The 20,784-nt window shown below is 46.4% G+C and overlaps 1 protein-coding gene across 26 annotated transcripts in view; it reads left to right on the forward strand.

Annotated features, from left to right (window-relative positions):
• The window catches only part of DIP2C (disco interacting protein 2 homolog C), a 469,662-nt gene that overhangs the window by 329,058 nt on the left and 119,820 nt on the right, over positions 1–20,784 (forward strand). For all 26 annotated transcript variants that reach the window (XM_023631967.2, XM_023631969.2, XM_023631970.2 and 23 more), the window contains 7 exons: positions 4,122–4,245; positions 4,569–4,678; positions 4,855–4,957; positions 7,267–7,331; positions 9,666–9,759; positions 9,880–9,999; positions 11,271–11,385. In XM_023631967.2, coding sequence (XP_023487735.1) covers positions 4,122–4,245; positions 4,569–4,678; positions 4,855–4,957; positions 7,267–7,331; positions 9,666–9,759; positions 9,880–9,999; positions 11,271–11,385 — 731 coding nt within the window. The remainder of the gene's footprint in view (positions 1–4,121; positions 4,246–4,568; positions 4,679–4,854; positions 4,958–7,266; positions 7,332–9,665; positions 9,760–9,879; positions 10,000–11,270; positions 11,386–20,784) is intronic.

Genomic DNA, 20,784 nt, shown 5'->3' on the forward strand with positions numbered 1-20,784 from the left:
TTTAGATAAAAGAATCCATTGGCTCAGGTGCAGTGGGAATGGGGTGAGATGTGCGCATAAGCATAGGTGATGAAGTGTGTGAATATTTCTTCTGTCTACAAGTTTTATGCCCACCAGACTTGTCCTAAAATAAAGGGCCTCACGAGACCCACATTTTCCAAATCCTGATTGTTGCTTAATGACCCTAACTAAACACTTGAGTCTCACATACATTTATTTATTCTCTGTTTTAACTCGTGAGGTGACAGGAGCAAGCTCATTTTTCCCTTGAGGAGTTCGTAGTAGGAGAAATGGTGTTCCTGCAGCAGTTTGGCCGGGGAGTGCAAAGGGGCACGAAAGGGACATCCACACAACAGTGCCAGAAAGGGCTGGAGCAGCCACAGAAGATCTGCAAAATGCATGTTGCCATCACCCTCGTGAGGTGGCTGAGCTGGTCTGTTGAGGCCAGCTCTCAGCAGAGCAGATCTGTGAGCCAGCAAAAGTTGGCTGAGCCAGAATTTCCCCTCCACCGATAGAGGCTCTGCCATGGCACGAGTCTGATGGAGAAATAGCAAGGCCTTAGGACGAGGGGTCAAATTGTGCGTGTTCTGAATGTAACAGGACCAGAGCCAAATGGGCCCCATAGGCCATGGGAGTTGACCCAGCCAGGACGTGGCCCATCAGCACTCACATCCATGCCTGCTCCAGGAACAGCCCGACATCAAGGCTTAGAGGAGTCCCTCCTGCGAGAAGCATCATCTCGGGAGGCTTTCTCTCCTGTACCGATAGAATTGTCCTTTGCTTAGAATTCTAACACACAATCCATTTGTTTGCTTTAATCAAGATTTTTCAAATGTCGTGTTCAAGTGAAATATCTCTGGAAGGAGTAATATCAATGTCTTGTCACATTTTTACAACCTCATATGAATGGTCACAGCCCTTCCTCAGCAGCATGTTTTGCTGGAGGAAATCAGAGGGAGCAAGGAGACCCTGGGACCAGGAGTTGTGGGGAGGGAAATGGGGCTGCCCAAGGGTGAAAATCCACCCTGCTGAAGTATGTATGGGTGGAAGGTTGTGCCCATGTCTGGGATTCATTTTAAATCCAGTCTGTGTGCGTGTGTGTGTTTGGGGTAAGATATGAGACCAGATTTTTCAAACATTGATAATTCTTGAAGCTCAATGACGGTACATGGCATTTCTGTCTCCTTTTCTCTGTATGTTTGTGTATGCTTGGAAATTTTCATTACAAATAAAAAGTTAAAAATTAATTGGCAAAAAAATATGTATTAATGACAAGTTTGTCTTAGTATTGATAAGGAAAATTTCTTGTGTCAAATTTCTTTGATCCACCTGGTTACATGACCATAATAATCTTTAAACTTAGCAATCTGCAGCATATTTTGTATTGACTCTGCAGAGTAATGCATCTGAAGTCCTTATCTCCATTATGTCTTTGCATTATTGTCTTACTCTGCCTCCTGAGAGCTAACAAACTATTAAGGCAGTGATTTGAGTAGGCAAGGAACAAAACTGGATAAATACCAGCTAGAAGTTGTGTGGCCACAAATCCAAAATGAGTTCATGAGAGGGACTTTCCATGAACTTACCTCACGTTTGTTAGAGAATCATTTTTATGGCTATGATTGACCCTTTCTGACAGAGAGCCTGGGATGGATGATGGTTGAGTGGCAGTCCACACTGGCCTGTTAAATGCAGTCAGAGACTGTGGGTGAGGAGAGGCTTCCTAGGAAGTGACGTGATTAGTCACTCTCTGCGTGGTGGAGGAGGATTGAGAGTCAGAGAAGGGTTTGAACTCAGGTGTGATCCAGCTTTTCTTGAACAGCAAAAGAGAATCAGCGAGATTTTGTGACAGGGAGTTGATCATTACAGTCCTTGGTGGCATAGCTCCTCAGAGGAATGGCCCCCCAAGCGAGCTGCCTGCCTTTATCTGAGAAAGAACCTGCAGGCCAGAAACTGCTCCTTCTGGGGAAGGCACGTAGAAAACATCGTCAGGGCCAGAGTGTGCATGCCGCGAGGACTGTCTTCCTCATGTTCTTCCTGAGTGGGGGCTGCTTACCTGAGTTGCTTCCTGTCAGGACAGTTAAAGGCAGATATTCCAAAGGGTATGTGAGAGCTCCATGTAGATCGTGGCATGGGTATGTCCAAATGTCCTTGTCCTCGGGGTCCATAGAGAGACAGGCCCATGGAGGACCATGGCTTCGATGTTGTGTGTTGAGAGTGGGTCTACGTGCAGGCTCCAGGTTCGAGCATGTGTTTAATTTGAAGGGTCTCAGTGCGTGGAGGAGATGCACAGAGTGCTCTGAGAGTGGGTGGTGGGCTGTCATCTCAACCCGATGGTGGCAGGGTGGGCAGAGCTGTTTCTGGGAAGTTGATGTTTGACTGGAGCTCTGAGAAGGAATTTTCCAGATGAGGAGGAGGAGAAGCTGCTTCCGGCTGAGGGAGGAGCAGGCACGAAGGCTGAATTTCATGTAAATGTGGTGCCTTGTTCCCAGTTACTCTCCTTCCCACACAGTCTCTCATCTCTTCCTCATATTTTAGGTGTCTTTAGGAGCAGTTATTAGAAAGAGAGGGTTCAGAGACAGTAAGTCTCTGCCAGGAGGGCCACAGTCAGAGTGAGAGCCCTCAGCAGGCCACTGGTGCTCCCTCTCCTAAGCCATCCTGCACAGCCTTACTGTGGACATTCCGGCACATTCACACTCACAAAGCAACTGCCACTTCCTGCCACTGACTTGATTTCAGAACCTGTCTCCACTCCCCTTTGTGTGGTCTCAACATTTGGTGATGTGATATCCAAGGTCACATCAAAGTGACTGGTTGTAACTACTTGAAAGACTGTTGCTTGAAGGAAAAGAACCATGCGAGTCCCAGCACTGGGAACGTCTTGTTGCCAAGTGCCAGACCCCCGTCCCCTCGCAGCGTCTCCCCTCTCCAGCAATGGGAGATTGGCTGTGTACAGTTCCACAGAGAGAGACTTGGTTTCCAATGTAGGTTTAAATCTGCAATAAGAAAAGTGTGAACTAGTCACGTGACAGCTACAGCCTTGAGATGTCAGTGCTGCTGATCTTACCTGGGTGAGAACTGGCATCATCTCACGTTTTCCGTTAGCGAGGTACATACAGATGGGCAGAGCAACAGGAAACCGCATCGGGTCCAGTGACAGGCCTGCCGGGTTGTCCGAAGGTTCAGGTAGAGCCATGTGGGAGCAAATAGCAGAGACAGGTTCACAGTGGTCATGACGTTTTGGGGATGCTGGCTCCTTCACAGTTTCCATCTTATTCTCTGAATCGTAGCCAGTGTGACTGGTGGGAGTAAAGAAATTGAATTGGACTGACTTGCTGCTTGTCCATTTTCCTGCAAGGCAGCTGGACACAGTAAACGACAGAACTCACAGGGTTGGGTGGTCCTGTGCTGTCCCAACCCACATGTCTGCTCACATACCATGTCCCTGAATCAGTGTAGTCATTCAGAGGCAGCCCTCTGTGCCATCAACACATGTACACTAAATACACATCCTTGTTTCCTGAGACAGGGCATGTTCAATAGGGAAAGGTGACAGGTCTTCATTTCTTTGGTTCAGAATGGATGCCTAATCCGCCCACGCCCGATGTGATCAAATGCATCAGAGCCCTTTGCTTTGAGTATTTTTTAAACCAGGCCCTCGGTGTTAGTTAATTATTAAGTATGAAGATGTTTTCTTGGACCCTTCCTGTTCTCCACAATAATTATGTCCTACAGTGACAATCTTACAGAAGTGGAGGGAAACCTAACAGCAGCGTTTTAGTGAGAACCACTGTGTGCCAGCCATGCGCTAAGCACTTTATATGCGCTCTTCTGGTTCATCCCTCACAACAGACCTATGACATGGCTCTGCTTTTTATGCCAGTGGTACAGATGTGGGAACTGAAGCCAAGCAAGCAAGCTACCCTGTTCAAGGTCATGCAGCTAGCTAGCGGCAGCCTGGGATGTGATCCTGGTTCTGCAGACTCCAGTCCATGCCCCGAATTGCCTCTTGTTCAGGGAGGTTTGTTCCATCCCAGAACTTGGGGGTGAGGCCGTGTTTTGCCAGGAATGCAGCCATCAGCCGGCTTTGTGACTCTTCTCTCTTTGCTGCCCTCTCTCAGGATGCAGGAAGCCAGCAGATCGGGTTCTTGCTTGGAAGCTGTGGAGTGACAGTAGCCTTGACGAGCGATGCTTGCCACAAAGGCTTGCCAAAAAGCCCAACAGGGGAGATCCCACAGTTCAAAGGTAGGCCACAGCCCCGCATGCCAAGTCTAAGGCTGGCTCTTCACTTGGGAACAGTGTACCACTTCATGTCAGTTCCAGGACACATGCTTCTCCACACGTGAACATCGCAGATAACACGTCTTGTGTTGTCAGCCTGCAATGTGGTGTGATTTAACTGGGTACAGCTTACAGCACTGTTGATGTTGTCTTAGACTTACTGGAAACATCAGAGTCCATCTAGCTTGTGGTGGTGTAAAGCATGCCACATGAATAGGGAAAGTTATTTTACACACCTCTTTTCTGAGTAATGCTTACCTAAAAGAAATTTGTCGTTTATTTCGAAGGTTGGCCAAAGCTATTATGGTTTGTCACAGAGTCAAAACATCTCTCTAAACCTCCTCGAGATTGGTTCCCACATATTAAAGATGCAAATAATGACACCGCCTATATTGAGGTAAGTCCCTGGGTCTGGACACAAGCTTTGGGAACTTAGTCTCATGCATTTCTGATAGTTACACATGTCCAGGATGAGGGAATTCGCAGCCTCTTGATTAACTGGAAGAGCTGAGGGACGTGGGTCTTATGCTTTATTCTCTTGGTACCACTTGTCCACACGTTGTCTCATTTCAGTATAAGACGTGCAAGGATGGAAGTGTGCTTGGGGTGACCGTGACAAGAATTGCACTGCTGACACACTGCCAGGCCCTCACACAGGCGTGTGGCTACACAGAAGGTATGGGCGGGACCCTGATCCAGACCTTGGCCCTGGAGATGCACGTTGACAGTGGAGGGATTGTGTTGTTCCCACTCTTAGCCATGAGAGTAGTGTTACGTTTGCACCCAGCTCAACTCACGGTTCACTTGTTGGATTGTTTAGTGTCTTGGTCAGCTTGGGCTGCCATAACAAATACTAAAGACTAGGGGCTTAAGCAATAGACATTTATTTCTCACAGCTCTGGAGGCTGGAAGTCTGGGATCTAGGTGCTCTCAGAGTTGGCTCCTGGTGGTGAGGACTCTTCCTGGCTTGTAGACAGTGCCTTCTTGCTGTGTCCTGACCCAACCTTTCCTCCGTGTATGTGGAGAGAGAGCTCTCGTGTCTCTTCCTCTTCTTATAAGGACACCCATCCTATTGGATCAGGTCCCCACCCTTATGACCTCCTTTAACCTTAGTTACCTTCTTAGAATTCCCATCTCCAAGTACAGTCACACTGGGGCTTAGGGCTCAGGCTATAGCAGATAATTAATATCACAGGTGTTCATCCCTGGCTGCTCATTAGAATCTCTCTGAGAGCTTTAAAAATTACCCACTCTTCAGCCCACCCCTACCGATTGGATCCGAGTCTCTGGGGTGGATTCTACAAGCTCCCCAGGCTGGGCTGCTGCAATGGAGAACAGTGGTTTTCACGTGTTTTCTCTCCCCTGGGTGAGAGTCATGGAGGCAGAGAGGTCACGTGGCTGGAGGGAACCATGGTAACAGCATGGACTGGGCTTATAAGAGGAAGAGTCAGCCTAGATGACCACTTAACCTTCTGGCCGGAGCTTCTGTGACCAAGTCCCTGCATTGGAGACATCACAGGCCCCCAAGGGCTGGTTCCCAAAGAATCACTTCCTGGCATCCATGGAAGCTGGTGGTGGTGTCTGTCGCACACTTGAGGATGAATGGTTTCCTTTTTTACTGTTCTTGTTCTCCCTCCCTCCCCATCCTTCTGGTAGGAACAGTTCACAGGGCCAGCCCCATGGCCGAGTGGTTAAAAGTTCAGAGCACTCCTCTTCTGCCACCCAGGTTCAGGGGTTCAGATCCTGGGCGTGGACCTATTCTACTCATCAGCCATGCGTGGTGGCACCCCACATATAAAAAAATAGAGGGAGGTTGGCATGAATGTTAGCTCCAGGCAGTCTTCCTCGCAAAAGGAAGAAAAGCAACAAACAAAACAGTTCACTTGTCTCTGATGTTCGGTCCCTAGACCAGCTTCCCAAACATTTTCACACACCAAGACACATGCCTCCAATCATCACCACCCTATTGGTTAGCATTTTCAGCTTTAATTCCAGCCTTTCTTACAACCTCATGACCATATTCCTTGCCCTAATTTCTTGAAGGTTCCAGGCTGTCAATTTTGAGGGAGTTGGGGAGAGAATACATATATATTTGCTCCTTGTGTCTCAACCTAAGAAAAATACTGTATAAAATGGAATATAGGCTGTTTCCTTTGAGCTTGTTTATTTTGAAAGTCCCTCTGCCTGCCTACCCTGAAAGGGATGAGGCACAGGATACTGAACCTCTGGCAAGCATAACAAGAACCAAGTGAGAATGTAAGGTGAGACATCAACAAATGCCCAGGGCTCAGTGATGGGTAGTGTTGGGCAGATGTGTGGGCAGTTGGACCACCTGCCCAGGCCATTTGACCAGTATGACTTAAAAAGCACTGTTGGTGGCCTTGCTGGTGGCTGGCTCTCCAGCATGGTCTCTACATGCCAGCGTAGTAGTTGTTTTCCACCATTTATTCTTAGCCTCTGTTCTTGCTCCCCATTTAGGAGCTGCCCCCATAGCCCTTGAACACTCTTCCCTCCGCGTCCCTCCAAATCCTTGCCTCCTTTATTATTCCAGCCCCATCCTGGAGGCTTATGGGGTGCAGGAAAGCGATTTTGCTGGAAATCGCCCCTCTCCTCCAAATTCACCAGCAGCGTTTTCCCTTTCCTGGGAGACCACGTGATGGAAATGAAGCAAAACTAAAAACAGGAAAAAAGGCAGACAGGAGGAAAATAAGTATATAAAAAGAGAAGACATAAGGAGTTTTAAGTGATGGTGTGAGGAGCCATTGCTGTTAATGTACGTGTCAGAATATCCATCTAGAAACACTTTCCAGGCAGGCCAGCATTTTTAAAGGGGTTGGGAGGCTACAGAATTTCTACAAAGATAAAGTGAATGATACTTTTCCAAGATCTGTTACCACCCCTGACACAATGTTTGGTTTTCTTGGCCTTTTGGTCCATGCCTGTCTTTCATAAGTCAAAATCTTTTGACTCTTTTTATTTGTGCAGCTGAAACAATTGTGAATGTGTTGGATTTCAAGAAAGACGTTGGGCTCTGGCACGGAATCCTAACAGTAAGTGTGGCCCGACCCCCCCAACTCCCGCCCTGCAGTGTCCTGTTTACATTTAAATTGATTGATGTTAGAATTAGAATCACAATCTGTACACATAGCCCTTGGCTAAGCCTCTTCCTCCTACATTACAGAGAAGGGTCAGGTTGTTAGAAGTCTTAAATTGTCAGCTAATGTAACTTCCAGAAGCATGGTAAACCCAGGGGGTTTCAGCAGCTTCTTGCTTGAGTCATCCAACCACGTGTTGAGGTTAAATTACAGCAGCCTTACTCGGTCTCTTTCCTCCCTACTTTTGGCATTTAAGATGGCACAGTAATGTTATTGACTCTTGTGTTTGGGTCACCTTCTCATATATCTGATTTGCCTACCACATTCTTGTTGCTTTTTCTCTCTATGCGTCAGTGTTTATGAATATTTAGGCGATCTGCTGTTCCACATGCTACAGAGGGAAAAGCCCTTTGCAGATTTCCCCTTGAAAATTCAGCACACGTTATAGAGAATGCATATCTCATAATTGTTAGTGCCACTTGATAAGTGACAACAGTTCCAAGCTGTGGGCACTTTGAATAGAGAAATAACCTTATTCTTGAAGATATGTTTGATGCTTAAAAAAATACATATAGCATAACTGCTTAGAATCTCACCTTTTCTGTTTCATATGTGGTTATTTTCACTCACCCATTTTCCTTTCTTAGGCTGAAACTTTGTATCTTTTCTGAAGTAGAAAATTTTAGTCATTTTTGCATAAGTTGTAAGAACATAAACACAGAAAATGGGATTTGTTGTTTCTTGATAAACCAGGACTTATTAGAACAAGAGTGTGCAGGCATCACACAGACCCAAGGTTTTTGGCTCCAGACCAACAGCCTCTTTCTGTGATCAGTACAGTTCATTTCCATCATCTGGATACTAGCACATGATTGATGAAATGCAGAACATGCGTGCTCACTAGCAGATGATAACATGCAGAAGGTGCATGCTTACGGATGTGCTGGCCTAGTGGGAAGAGATAGGGTCGGAGGACACAGCCTGCGTCTCAGCCCTGCTTCTGTAGCTCTTTGACTCCAGGCACGTCGCCTGCACCTGTGCCCGAGCCTCTCTGAACCTCAGTTTTCCTGTCTGTCCAGTGGAATGGTGGTCCTATGTGAGAATCATGTGGCCTGATGTGTAATGGGCTCCTAAGCCATCTACTTGCTTGACCCTTGTGACAGAAGCTTCTGTTGTTGCTGCCTTCGTAGTTGCTCTTAGTGAGAATGTTGCTTTCAAGAGCTCTGTGGTGGAACTCCCACAGATCTTGTTGATATTCCACCCACCTGCTTACTCTTGCTCTGGATTCCTGCCAGCCCCAGGAATCGGCACTGTCTGAGTCTCTCTTTTGCTGCCACCTTCTAGAGCAAGGAAGGTCTCTGGGGGGACAGCCATATGTGCTCTTCTGTGGTGTCTTCTGTATGATGAAAGATGCTTTCACCCCCAGCATGGAGTGGGGAACAACTGAGGCGAGTGAGCACGTACTGGCAGTACGCAAGCTCATACCCACCAGAGAGGGTGTAGGTGGTCACTGCCCCGAGCTTCCTGCCTCAGAGCAGCGCTCTCCAGAGTGTCTGCACCTGCTCACTCCACCTCCACCCAAGGCAGCAGAGAATTCCAGTGTGGGCAGAACCGACCAGCAAGGGTTTTGTCCAATGCTCCCCATTCTGTCGTCCCTCAATTGCCAGGTCTGTAGGTGCAGCTGCACCGAACGACAGGCAAGCGGGTATGAGTCCTACCTGGAGCGTGTAGGGACTAGCCATTTATTTTAAGTTTATTTTGGTCATCTATTTTAAAGGAGTGAACCCTTTAGGGGTCCCAGCCTACATTAGCAAGGCTACATGGAGCTGAGGGTAATTAAGGCAAGCTACTCACTACTCCATGAGATCTCAGTGCAACATTTAATAAATAAAGCTGGTATAATACACTAGAAAGAATTAAGCTTCCAGACTATGAAAGGCCATTAAAAAATGATCATTCAACTAAAGGTTTTATAAAAAAGGATTTGGAGATGTTAGCTCTGGGCCACTCTTCCTCATCAAAATGAGGAGGATTGGTGGCAGATGTTAGTCAGGGCTGATCTTCCTCAAAAAAATGATTTGGACAGAAAAAAGGAGCCAAGATGACTAGATAACCCTTGGGAATTCACTTGCACGCTGAAGTCTCTTCCAAGATTCTTCCAGGATGCACTTGCCCTGAGGCCCCCTGACGTGGGATGAGCCCACTCCTGTCCTGTCCCCACGTGGAGCCTGGTGTGGCAGGGACGATGCCTCATGCGCTGGGTTCACCTCTGTGTATCATTGCTTTCAGAGTGTCATGAACATGATGCACGTGATCAGCATCCCATACTCGCTGATGAAGGTGAACCCGCTCTCCTGGATTCAGAAGGTCTGCCAGTACAAAGGTGCGTCTCAGGGTGGCCCTCCAGTGGGTGTTCTGTCACTAATGACAATGGCTTCTTGTTTAATATTACATGGTCTGACAGTGCACATGTTAACTCACTTCCCTTCTACTTCTCCCTCAGCAAAAGTGGCTTGTGTGAAGTCCAGGGACATGCACTGGGCGTTAGTGGCACACAGGGATCAAAGAGACATCAACCTCTCTTCCCTCCGGATGCTGATAGTGGCTGATGGCGCAAACCCCTGTGAGTGGCAAGTCTGCTGCTCAGGCGGCAGGCCGGCAGGAGAGCCCTCGCTCTCCAGGTCTCGTGATGTGCAGTCTGGTTTTTCTTTTTCTAGTCTTTACCTTAGTTAAGAAGTTGCCTTAAAATAGTAACCAAATGTATTGCTCACTGGCCTAAGGTCGTGATGGTCAAGAACATGGACTTGCAGACACTGGGCCTGAGTCCTGGATGTTCTGCTTCCTGATTATGTAGAGAACCTGACTTACTTTTTTAAATCTTTCTCTTTCTTTAGCTGCAAAATAGTACATAAATCATAAGATTGTATGAGGATTAAATGAAGTAATCCCTATATACAGTTCTTTGGATGTAATAAGTGCTCAAGAAATAGTAACTACTTTTATTTTATGGTCTATAGTAGTTTTATTGGTCAGGAAATTAATTTGTCATTTTTAATGGAATTTCATTATCAAATCGTATAGCAAAAATTACCCAGGAAAAGTAAATTAGTGCTTCCACAGAATACTATTAATATACCTTGAGAAATATTTCAGTTAGTTGGAAAAAAACCCAGCTAACTTGTCTTTTTATGAGAAGAGTATATAAGCCAGAAGCAGAGTGGATGAGTGAAAGAACGTTTGTTTCTGACCACATTTGTAAACTGTGCAACATAAATATGTGTAAATTAAAACAGCATATACTTTCTCAAAGAACATCTGATATGCAAAAGTGGACTTGCAAACAGATAATTCAGTATTAGTTTTATAAATGATTCTTCCATTTACAAAATAACTCTATAAATTGTGGGGTGTTTTAATACACAGTTGGTTTTAACCCTAAGTCTACAGAGTGATGTGTCTTGCATGAAGCAAGGTGTGCTTGTACTGGGAAATAACTCATCTGAGAGGTCCCTGGTCATTACCCCTGGATCTCATCATTCAAGTTAATGTGGAGGCATGTTCATTTGGTTAGGGTTAGATATGCCCATCTCTTGGAACATGCATACTGGAAATAGTAGAATAAATCTCAGAAAACTTAAGTTCATCAGTCAGCAAAAATGTTTTGATTGAGTATAGAAGTTACAGTTTTGAAATTCTTGAGTTCTATGAGTGTGAGAATAATATCATCTTTTGTTGTAGCATAAATATAAATTGTATTAAATGAAATATTTTTTCCATGCTGCCTAACTCTAATTGTGCCTAAGTCCTAAATCCGAAAGCATTTTATGTTATGGGATATTTTTAATCAATCACATTGCTTCCACTGTCTGATTACCGTCCCCTTTGTCACTCTAGGGTCTATTTCTTCCTGCGATGCATTTCTGAATGTCTTCCAAAGTAAAGGCTTGCGCCAGGAGGTCATCTGTCCCTGTGCCAGCTCACCAGAGGCACTCACAGTGGCCATCCGGAGGTACTGGCTGAGTTAATTGAAGTGGACAGCCCAGGGAGCTGTCATGATTAAGCAGCTGATGGAGATCTGGGAACCAGAGCAATTAATTTTAGTGTGGGAATAAAAACAGGCCCCAGCCTTTTCAGGATGAGTTTATGCTAGAATGGATTCTTTTAGATAGTCTTGTCAACAAAAATAATCCATAACCAATCTATAAATGAAAATTTGGGTGAGTTTATTCTGAGCTAAAATGTGAGGACCAGGGCCTGGGGCCTTTCTTCTCAAAGGAAGAAAGGGCACCAAAGAAGTAGGGTGTACAGAGTGGTTATATACCCCCAAACAGGGTGTTTCCCATATGATTGAAATGTCCCTTTTACAATAGTCGCGAGACTGCTCTGTTGGCACAGCAATTGATGGATGATACAGTAGGTAGGGCTGCTATCTTGGTGGACACAGCAGGGTGGCAGGTCTGTTGTCTGAAGCTGGGTGGTCACAGGTGAGCTGGGTGGTCAAAGGTGAGTTCAGCAATCAGTTCCTGCCTAAGGAAAGATGCTTATCCCTAAGGAAATGCCAATGTGGGGGAAGTTGCACCTTTATCTTAAGGGCGTTTGTTCTTGCCATAGTAAATGTGTAAAGCAGATATACAGTGCATGCTCAAGGCCACGTCAGGCCCTTTTGGAAAAAACAAAGGCCGAATTAGGTTTACACCAAATGGCTTTCTCATATACTCCAATATATCCTATTGTTTGCCATTTCTAATTGTCAGTCTCGATTTATCAGCTAGAGGAACATTTCTCACTCTAGATTTTCATGCAGTTCCTGCAGGCTCTCTTCAGTTTTCATTGAGCAGTGACGTCCTGTCTTTGCAGGTCTCACATTTTCACTTGCTTCTATCAGGCTCAGGTTTATTTGGGGGTGGAATATAGTAACTGTTGGATGAATCAAAATTTTTCTAGCCACGCCTGTGCCCTGTGATACTCGGTTTTTATGTCATCTTCATTTTCCACCCTCTGCAACACTGCATATTCTGCACTTTAAAAACGCTGGTTTTTCTGAGCTCTGGAGCTGCTTGATGGCACATCAGAAGGCTGTCAGGTCTATGAAGAGCAGCTGTCCACAGCGTTAGCATGGGGCCTCCTGGGTGCTCTTGCTGAGGTTCTTGCTCAGTGGCCCTGGTCATAGGTCACTCTAGCATCCCTGTTTGCTTCAGAGCCATGCAGCACTTAGGGGATGTGGTTAGGCTGGTAATAGCTTATCTACCCAGGATGAGAGTACTACAAGGGGCCATTTGATCATCATCAGTTCTCAGTTATCCACATTGAGGTGAGAAAGGAGTGTTTGTGTCATCTAGCTATTTGCAACTCGTAACATGATTTGCTTTTCAATATCTTTGGTCTCTAATTAGGTTTTATTTCATGTCACATAAATGTGCTCCATTGTAAGAGTGGATGACAGCTTTCAATGCACAAAGCCTGTGAGTTCTGCTCTTTATTACTAAAAGATTTGGCTTCCCAGAAATAGTCACTGAAAGATTATCCTTAAATAAGACACCTTCTGATGCTTTTAGATGTTTGTTAATGTAAAATTAACCAGACTGCCTAACAGGTTGAGAAATTGAAAATCTTTAAATTATCAGAAGCAATTTTTAATTTTGTTGAACCAGAAATTAAAATTCTATAACATAATTTAAATTGATGAGTAAATATGGCACCATCAGCCAGAATTCAGTCTTCATTTTTGTAAAGGATGGCAGTGTCATCCTAACAACAGGATCATCTTCTGATGTTTATGTCTGACCTGGAGCACAGACCACCCTGGAGTTGCAGTAGCAGCTTTACCATCAATGTTCTTCAGAAGTTACTGTTAAAATCTGTGTCTTATTTGAACCTAGGAGTCCATACCAAGGAGCCCAAGCCTTGAGGAGCTGGGCGGGGCCAGGCGTCAAGCTGGGAGCTGGCCTGGCTGGTGTCTGCCTGCGTGATCCTGGGAAGTCTCTCCTCTCCAGGGCCTCAGTTTCCTCCACCAAAAAATGAGGGGCTTGGACTCAGTGATCTCTCAATTTCCTTTCACCTAAAAATTTTTAAAATTCCACAGTTCTGTGAAATAGTGCCATTGCCACAGATAATTGATAAAACAAATGATTCATACGTGTAGAAAATCCAAAGTTGTTATGATCAAATGATTTGCTTACTTGCTTTTCCTAAAAGTGTGCTTTCTGTGCCATTAAGATAAGTAGCATAATTATGCCGGACTTGATTGGCAGAGGGAGAAGGGGTAAACAAAGGGTTTTTAACTGTTTCTCTAAACAAATCTTTAAATCCTCCTAAAAAAATCTTTCCTGGGCCAGTCCCGGTGGCCTAGTGGTTAAGCTCAGCACGCTCAGCTTCAGTGGCCTGGGTTCAGTTCCAGGGCCCAGACTTACACCACCCATCTGTCAGTGGTCGTGCTGTGGCAGCAGCTCAAACACAAAATAGAGGAAGATTAGCAACAGATGTTAGCTCAGGGCAAATCTTCCTCAGCAAAAAAAATTCTTTCTTAAAAAAAAAATTCAGTACCAAAAATGGGCAAATTAAGTGGCTGCTGTTTTCTGAGCATGCCTCACATGGTCTGTGAGGCATTTCCCAGGTTGTCAGCAGGGCTCGAACCTCCTCTGGATAGGCCTGCTAGTCCAAGCCCGCATCATCGTCAGTGGGCTGGGAGCAGTGTTTCAGATGTGCTTCATCCTCCAGGAACCTGCAGCCAGACCTGGTCCTCCGGTGTGTGGCTGTGACTCCACTCCTTCAGAGACAGGGACTGCACACGAGTCAGCGGCCTTGCTTTGGAGCGGAGTACTTCTCTTTGGAGTGCACAATCACTCATCCTCTCGCTTCTCTCACAAACTCACCATGACCCTGGCTGCCATGCTCACTCCGCAGAGCTCTCTTTTGTTGTTTCCCAAATAATGGGTGGGAAAACGCAGAACTAGGATGAGTCCGTGGATGCAAATAACCAAACTCCTTGCAAGTCCTCCAGTTTGTAAGGCGTCGTGGCTGGTGACGTGGTCGCAGCATGGGCTGTGGTCAGGGTGGCAGGTTTTCATCACAGGTCTTAAGTGTGAGAGATTGTCACCTGAAAGGCTCAAGACCCATCCACCTCCGGTGCACCGCTTGTCTTCATTACCAGGCGTTCTGAGTTGTGCTGACCAGGCAGAAAACAAAACACGGTGTCATTGCCTTGGCTGAATTTTTGCCCAGTTACCTCATTGGCAAAATCTCATATAGAATGTGTAAATTCAGCTTTTTTTTTTTTTTAAAGATTTTATTTTTTTCTTTTTTCTCCCCAAAGCCCCCCAGTACATAGTTGTATATTCTTCGTTGTGAGTCCTTCTAGTTGTGGCATGTGGGACGCTGCCTCAGCGTGGTTTGATGAGCAGTGCCATGTCCGTGCCCAGGATTCGAACCAACGAAACACTGGGTCGCCTGCAGTGGAGTGCGCAAACTTAACCACTCGGCCACGGGGCCAGCCCCAAATTCAGCTTATTTTTCTGAAGTAGAACTATCGTTAGTAGTTCAGCAGGTTGAAATAGAAAGGGTTTGTGATTAGAAGCATCAAAGTCTCAGTTTTTAATCCCAAACTGGTTTTCCTGCCAACATGTCATAATCATCAAGAATGATGTTTACTCACTTCATTTGCATGTAAGCGTTCAGCCCTTCTGCTTGACGACGCTGGCAAGGCCCGCTGAGTCCTTCTTAGACTCTGTCACTGAGCATGCCTGGCCCTGGAGACCCTTTGCCAGCCGGTGTCTTCTCTCCTGCTCTGAGACCATTGCCACAGGGAGCTACAGCAGCCACAAGCAGTAGACCATCATAATTTCTTTAGATTTAAAATATCCATGGGAAGAAGACAATGATGAGAAAGTGACATAAAAATGTAATACAACTAAATAGATACTGTAACAGGTATAACTTCCTGCCAGATAGCTACTGAGATCCCACAAGGTACGTGCCCCACATTCTCAGGAAATGAGTAAAGATTATACAGAATCCTGTATTCAGCAAGCACATGATGTGACTATGAGGTAACAGTCCAGCTTTCCTGTGTGGGTTTTAGAATATGTATTTCTGACTTGATTGTCTCAACTGATAGGAAATGATATAAATCGTTTTAAAAAATCAGTCCCTGCTTGCAACTAAATTGCTGGTATGAAAATTCCGATTGATGTAATCTCTGTGACTGACTTGGCTTTGCATTTTTCTCAAAGTTGCATGGAATTTTCTTCGATGACTACAAAGTGAGAACAGTGAAATGGCATCTTTTGAGCTTCTGCAGTATGGAGGCCCCTTGTGTGTTCGTTCTCGTGGGGATTCTTCCCTCTCCCTTCTCAGGAGAGCAGAGCTGCCTCATGACTGCTCACCCGTGGGGGACATCCCTCCTCTCCGTGCTCCAGGCCTGGACAGGGCGCCTCAGTCCACGAGCCCTTCCCAAAGGCTCTGCTGTTCATTTGCCCAAAGTTCTGTGTTTTCCCCAAGAGGGTGAGGCATCTCTAGTTGCTGGGATTCCGATGCTGGCTCTGACTCCAAACGTGTGCCTACTCTATGCCCTTTGTGATATTTCCTTCACTATCCAGAAAACAGGAAAAAAGGAGGACACATTACACTGGGAAGACCCTGTTTCAAGAGCGTTTGATTAAAATATATATACATAGCTGGGACCCAGTAGGAAACCACAGAATATTGCAGCAGCTCTTACCTCCTTGTCCCCAGGCCTCTGCATGCATTCCAAGTGGTGTCCTGCCTCGATGGTGCGTGTTTCCACTTTCACATGGATGTGGGCACACAGGTGCAGAAGGTCTTCGCTGTGGGTTTGTGGGCCTTTAGAGAGAGTGCTGTGAGCACTCTTGGTCTTTGGTTTTCCCCTTCTTCCTCTGCTTTCCAGCCCATCTCTGATTCCATGTTGTTTTTCATTCATTTGGCAAATATCTTTGAATGCCTCTTGTTTGCCAGGCACAGTTCTGGTGCCAGAGATAAAATCGTAAGCAAAGTCAGAGAGTAGGACATGGTGAGGGAAGACCGATAATCTGCCAGGTAAATGGAGAGATCATTTTAGTTAGCAATAAAATTTACCCTGTTGCTTTTCCTGGAGAAGGGAATAGAGTGAATTTCCTTGAGTCACGGGCTGGCAAACGACCTACTGCCCCTTTCTGTGATGGTTTCCTTGGCACACAGCCACAGCCACTTGTTCAGGTGCTGCCTGCAGGACAGAGTCAGTAGTTGACAGAAATAGATGGGCCTGGGGCTAAGACACCTGCTGTCTGGCCCCTCACTGAGAGTGTGCCGAGTGCTGCCGCAGTGGTGAGTGAACTGTGTCAGCGCACAGCTCCCGCCGTGTGGTCTAGCAGGTGTGGGTTCTGCATGCACAGAAAGGCTCGTTTCTTTCCTCTCCTCAAATGCCGTTGATTGACAGCAAAATGATTTCATGGTAGGTGGCTCCTTCAGTGAAAAATGAACACCATACCATCAAAAGGTGTGTCAGTAACATGAAGAAACTCTCTTTCGATTTTCCAAACCTGCACTCTGTAATCCTCGCTCCATATGCTGGTTTTCAGACTTTGATAAAATGGGCTTCACCTGGGTGACTCACGTCGAGACCTTCTTTCTAAATCAAGACACTGCTTTCCTCCCAGAGAAATCAAGGCCTGCCATGCTGTCTTCTGCCTTGGTCTTCCTCCTCAGCCGCCACACCATGATTTTTTAAGTCTTGTGAAAATGAGAAGGAGGGCACGTTAACCATTCATTAACACAAATCTAGAATGTAGACATGAGGTGCAGGCACTGCTGAGACCGCTCTGACCTGCTCACCTCAAGAACAGCTCTTCATGTCTCACGTGGTGGTGGTGGCACACGTGGCCACACCCGTGTTTGCCTCTGGCAGCAGCAGTGAAGCTGCTCCTGAAGGACCTGCCTCCTGCAGGAGGGGCTGCTGAGCCTGACACTCTCTGGCCATCTTCTGTATTGTCCTGTCCTCGCTGAAACCAGGAAGGTTTAAGATGTCTCTGCGTGTTTTGCTGAGGCCTCCAGGTTGCCGGTTTGAGAGTAAGGAACATAGCTCTGTGCAAGCTTGCACAGTCTTTCACCATTTGAAGGAGGCAGGATGGTCTAGTGGGTCCTGAGGACTCTCGAAGATGGTCCTTGGCCTTGTGCCTCTCACGGTCAGTCTGCTGACAATTGGTGAAGCGTGGCCCCTTCCATTCTGCTCTGCATAAAACAAGAAGAGGTCATAAAAACACAGGAAAAAAGTGTAGTGTTAATTCTAAGATGTTTGCACTACCTTATGAACTTCATGGTTTTATCCAAATAAAGATAATTTTGGAAAATGTCCTTGTAATATATTTGAAAGCACAGGGTTTTAAAAATTATTGTTTTCTCCATTTAAAGCATTCACAAGTACTATAAATGCCACTCCACTCTTAACCATCTTCCTTGGATTTCAAAATTATAAATGCTTGTGGCCAACTTTGAAACAGAAGGATATTTTCGAAATTTAGACTAACATCCTCTCAAAGACAAATGAAATGCAGAAGCTGGCCATAGGTAATGTTAAAATTATACTGCAGTTTTTAAAACCGACAGTTTCTTTCTCTGTCACACCTGCCGTGGTTTTGACTGACTGATTTCACATCCTGGAGGTGCCCCAAGGTTCTAGAGGAACACGTGCTCCACGCAGCGCACGTCTGCTTGGACCGGTTCCCAGAGACCCACTTCCCTGGGTTGCGATGAACGTGAGCAGACGCGCCCATGACTGGCTGTCAGCCCGTGAGCTTCCATGCGCTGAGAGTGCTGGGCATTAATACTCCGTGTGCTGCCTTGTGAGGCATTTTGGGCTCTTAAGTGACCTGAAATCACAGCCTTCATCCCCACCATATCTGTGGGTCTTGTGGACAGAATTCAAGCCGCACTCAAGAATGGCGGCTGGCAGATCGTCGCCAAGTATTTGCCGTGGTGTCACTGACCTTGAGCTTGTCCAGAGCTTTATAGATTAAAAGAGTGCTTTTAAGTCTTCTGATCTTGATTGTCACAACTACTTTATGCAACAGAAAAGACAGATTTTTAGACGTATTTACTTTGTAATTGTATCTCCATGGACCAGCTGGCCTAAGACACTCAATTCCCTCACCTATAAGGGAGGGTACCAATACCTCTGCCACCTGCTTGTGTCTACTAACACCCCTGCCCTCGTTCCTGTGCACCCCCATCCCAAGGCAGTTTTGTGCTGTGATCATCAGCCCACAGCCTGGCAGCTTGCAGTCTCTGAGCCATAGGCACCTTCCCCTCCCGCAACCCCACCCCCAGGATTCATAGCTTTTCAGTGCCCATGAAAAGTCAGCATTAGATCCTGGAGGACAGGAAGACCGGATGCTGGTTTTTGTCTCTTAGACCTTGGCTACTGTATTGGCGACTGTTCTCTTTTCTTGTGGGCAGAAGAGTGGGAGGCAGAGTGGAAATGAGTTTCAGTTTAAGCGTCTACCACCACCACCATCTTCTGCTTTCGTATACCATCCAATAGAAACCACGTGCAAACACACTCCAAACGTCCTACTCCCTCCCAGTCTGCCCCCTTCCCTGGCCAGCCTCATCCTTCTTGTTCTCATGCCTGCATGCAATGTGCCAGGAAATGTCCAAACCCAGCTACTTCCCCCACCTTCCCCACGGCTCCCCCGACCTGGGTCTCCTCCTTTCTGCCCTGCCCCCCATGTACCCAGAACCCTCTGGGTCCCACTCTGTGCCAGCCAGTCTGCATGAGGCCGTGTGGTCTGGCCACGCTCCTCTCTTGGCCTCCTCCTGCCTCCATGCAGCCCAGCCGTACTGGCTCCTTGCTTTCCTCCGTGTGCAAGCGCAGTCCCGCTAAGGCCTTGTCTGCTCCCCGTCCACCTGGAGTAACTGCAGAGCGGTGTGGCTAGCACTCCCAGTCTTTGCTCGCCTCGTCAGAGGTCTGCCCTGACCCTGAGCCTGAACTGTCGTCCCGTACTCATCTGATTCATTGCCCCCTTCTCATTAGTGTTTGCTATGTTCTCATGTACTAGGTGATTTACTGGTATGTTTATTATTTATTCTCTGCCTGGTAAATAGTTGGTGCCTAATATATATTTTTGAATAAATGAATGAAATAAAAATTCAAAATACGTAAAGTGAGAAGTGGAAGTCCAGTCCCATGCCCACCCTCTGACAGCCTATGTCATTCACCAGGAGCAAGTGCTGTGAAGACTCAGGTCTCCCGTGTGTCTGTGTCCCTGCCCCTGCTCTTCAGTAAGCGAGTGTCCAGTCTGTGTTCCACCCAAGTAGAGTCGGTCTGGTTTTTTGTTTGCTTGTTTTAATTTCACTTGACGATCTGGGAGCACCTGACAGCCTGGAGTGTGGTGTAACGTGTTCTACTGAGGACGCAGCACCGTCAGAAAGGCTGTGGTCCTTACTCTCCACTGTCGATGGCCCCACGAGGCTGGTCTGGAGAAAGACTGAGCCAAGAGGGAGGACCATATGTGCACAGTTGGAGGTCTCAGATGGTGGCCTGAGGCGCGTCCAGGGTGGTGCTCCAGGGGCAGGGGAGGAAAGGCTGGTCCATTCCACAGGAGCAAGATCAGGACCCCAGAGTGCGTGTGTGGGAAGCCTTCCCACCAGAACTCCTGAGGCAGCCCGTGGGCTTTGAAGGTAACATAGAGGCTGCAGAGGTCAGCAATTAACTAGAACAGACATAAATAAAGGTGGTAGCAGTGTCTGCCACCACCACACTTCTGCACTGTGCATTTGCATTAAAATGACCCTCGCCTGCATGCACAGCTCTCAGAAGACTGGGATCATTCCAGCCACTGCATCGCCCTCCGCAGAGCCCCCACCCCGGGTTGGCCTGACATGTTCTCAGAGACCTCCAGTTCTGTGACTGGCTTCATCTCTCAGGTTCATGAATAAGTCGAGGGACAAGAATGATAGGATAGGGAAGGTACAATTTTAGTATTCTAAGTAGAATTAGGAACAATAGTATAATCAAACTAAAAATATCCCTCTGGTTACTCTGCTTATTTCACACTGTGCTTGCCGGCCTTGAGCACATTCCTCAGTCTTACCAAGACAGTTGTCATCTTTCTGTTTGATTACTCTGCACATGATGCATATTTAAGCTATTGAATGCTGGAGATTATACAAAGAATGATCTTTATAATTAGCTATTGCCCTTAGACTCTGTATGGAGGTGAATTTAGGTGGTAAGGACTCATTTTTAGTGTTGGATATTTTTAGGAGAGAAACGAATGCTAGGGTCTCATTTAGAATCTGTTTCTTTCATTGTCCTTGTTTCTTACATGTTTATATTTAAGTCGTTTTCAGACAAATTTGATGAAAACAGCACTGACGCTTGCATTTTCATTGGCATAATCCTCTTTGGGCTGTTATC

This window comes from Equus caballus, chromosome 29 (assembly GCF_041296265.1).
Source record: "Equus caballus isolate H_3958 breed thoroughbred chromosome 29, TB-T2T, whole genome shotgun sequence".
Classification (NCBI taxonomy): Eukaryota; Metazoa; Chordata; class Mammalia; order Perissodactyla; family Equidae; genus Equus; species Equus caballus.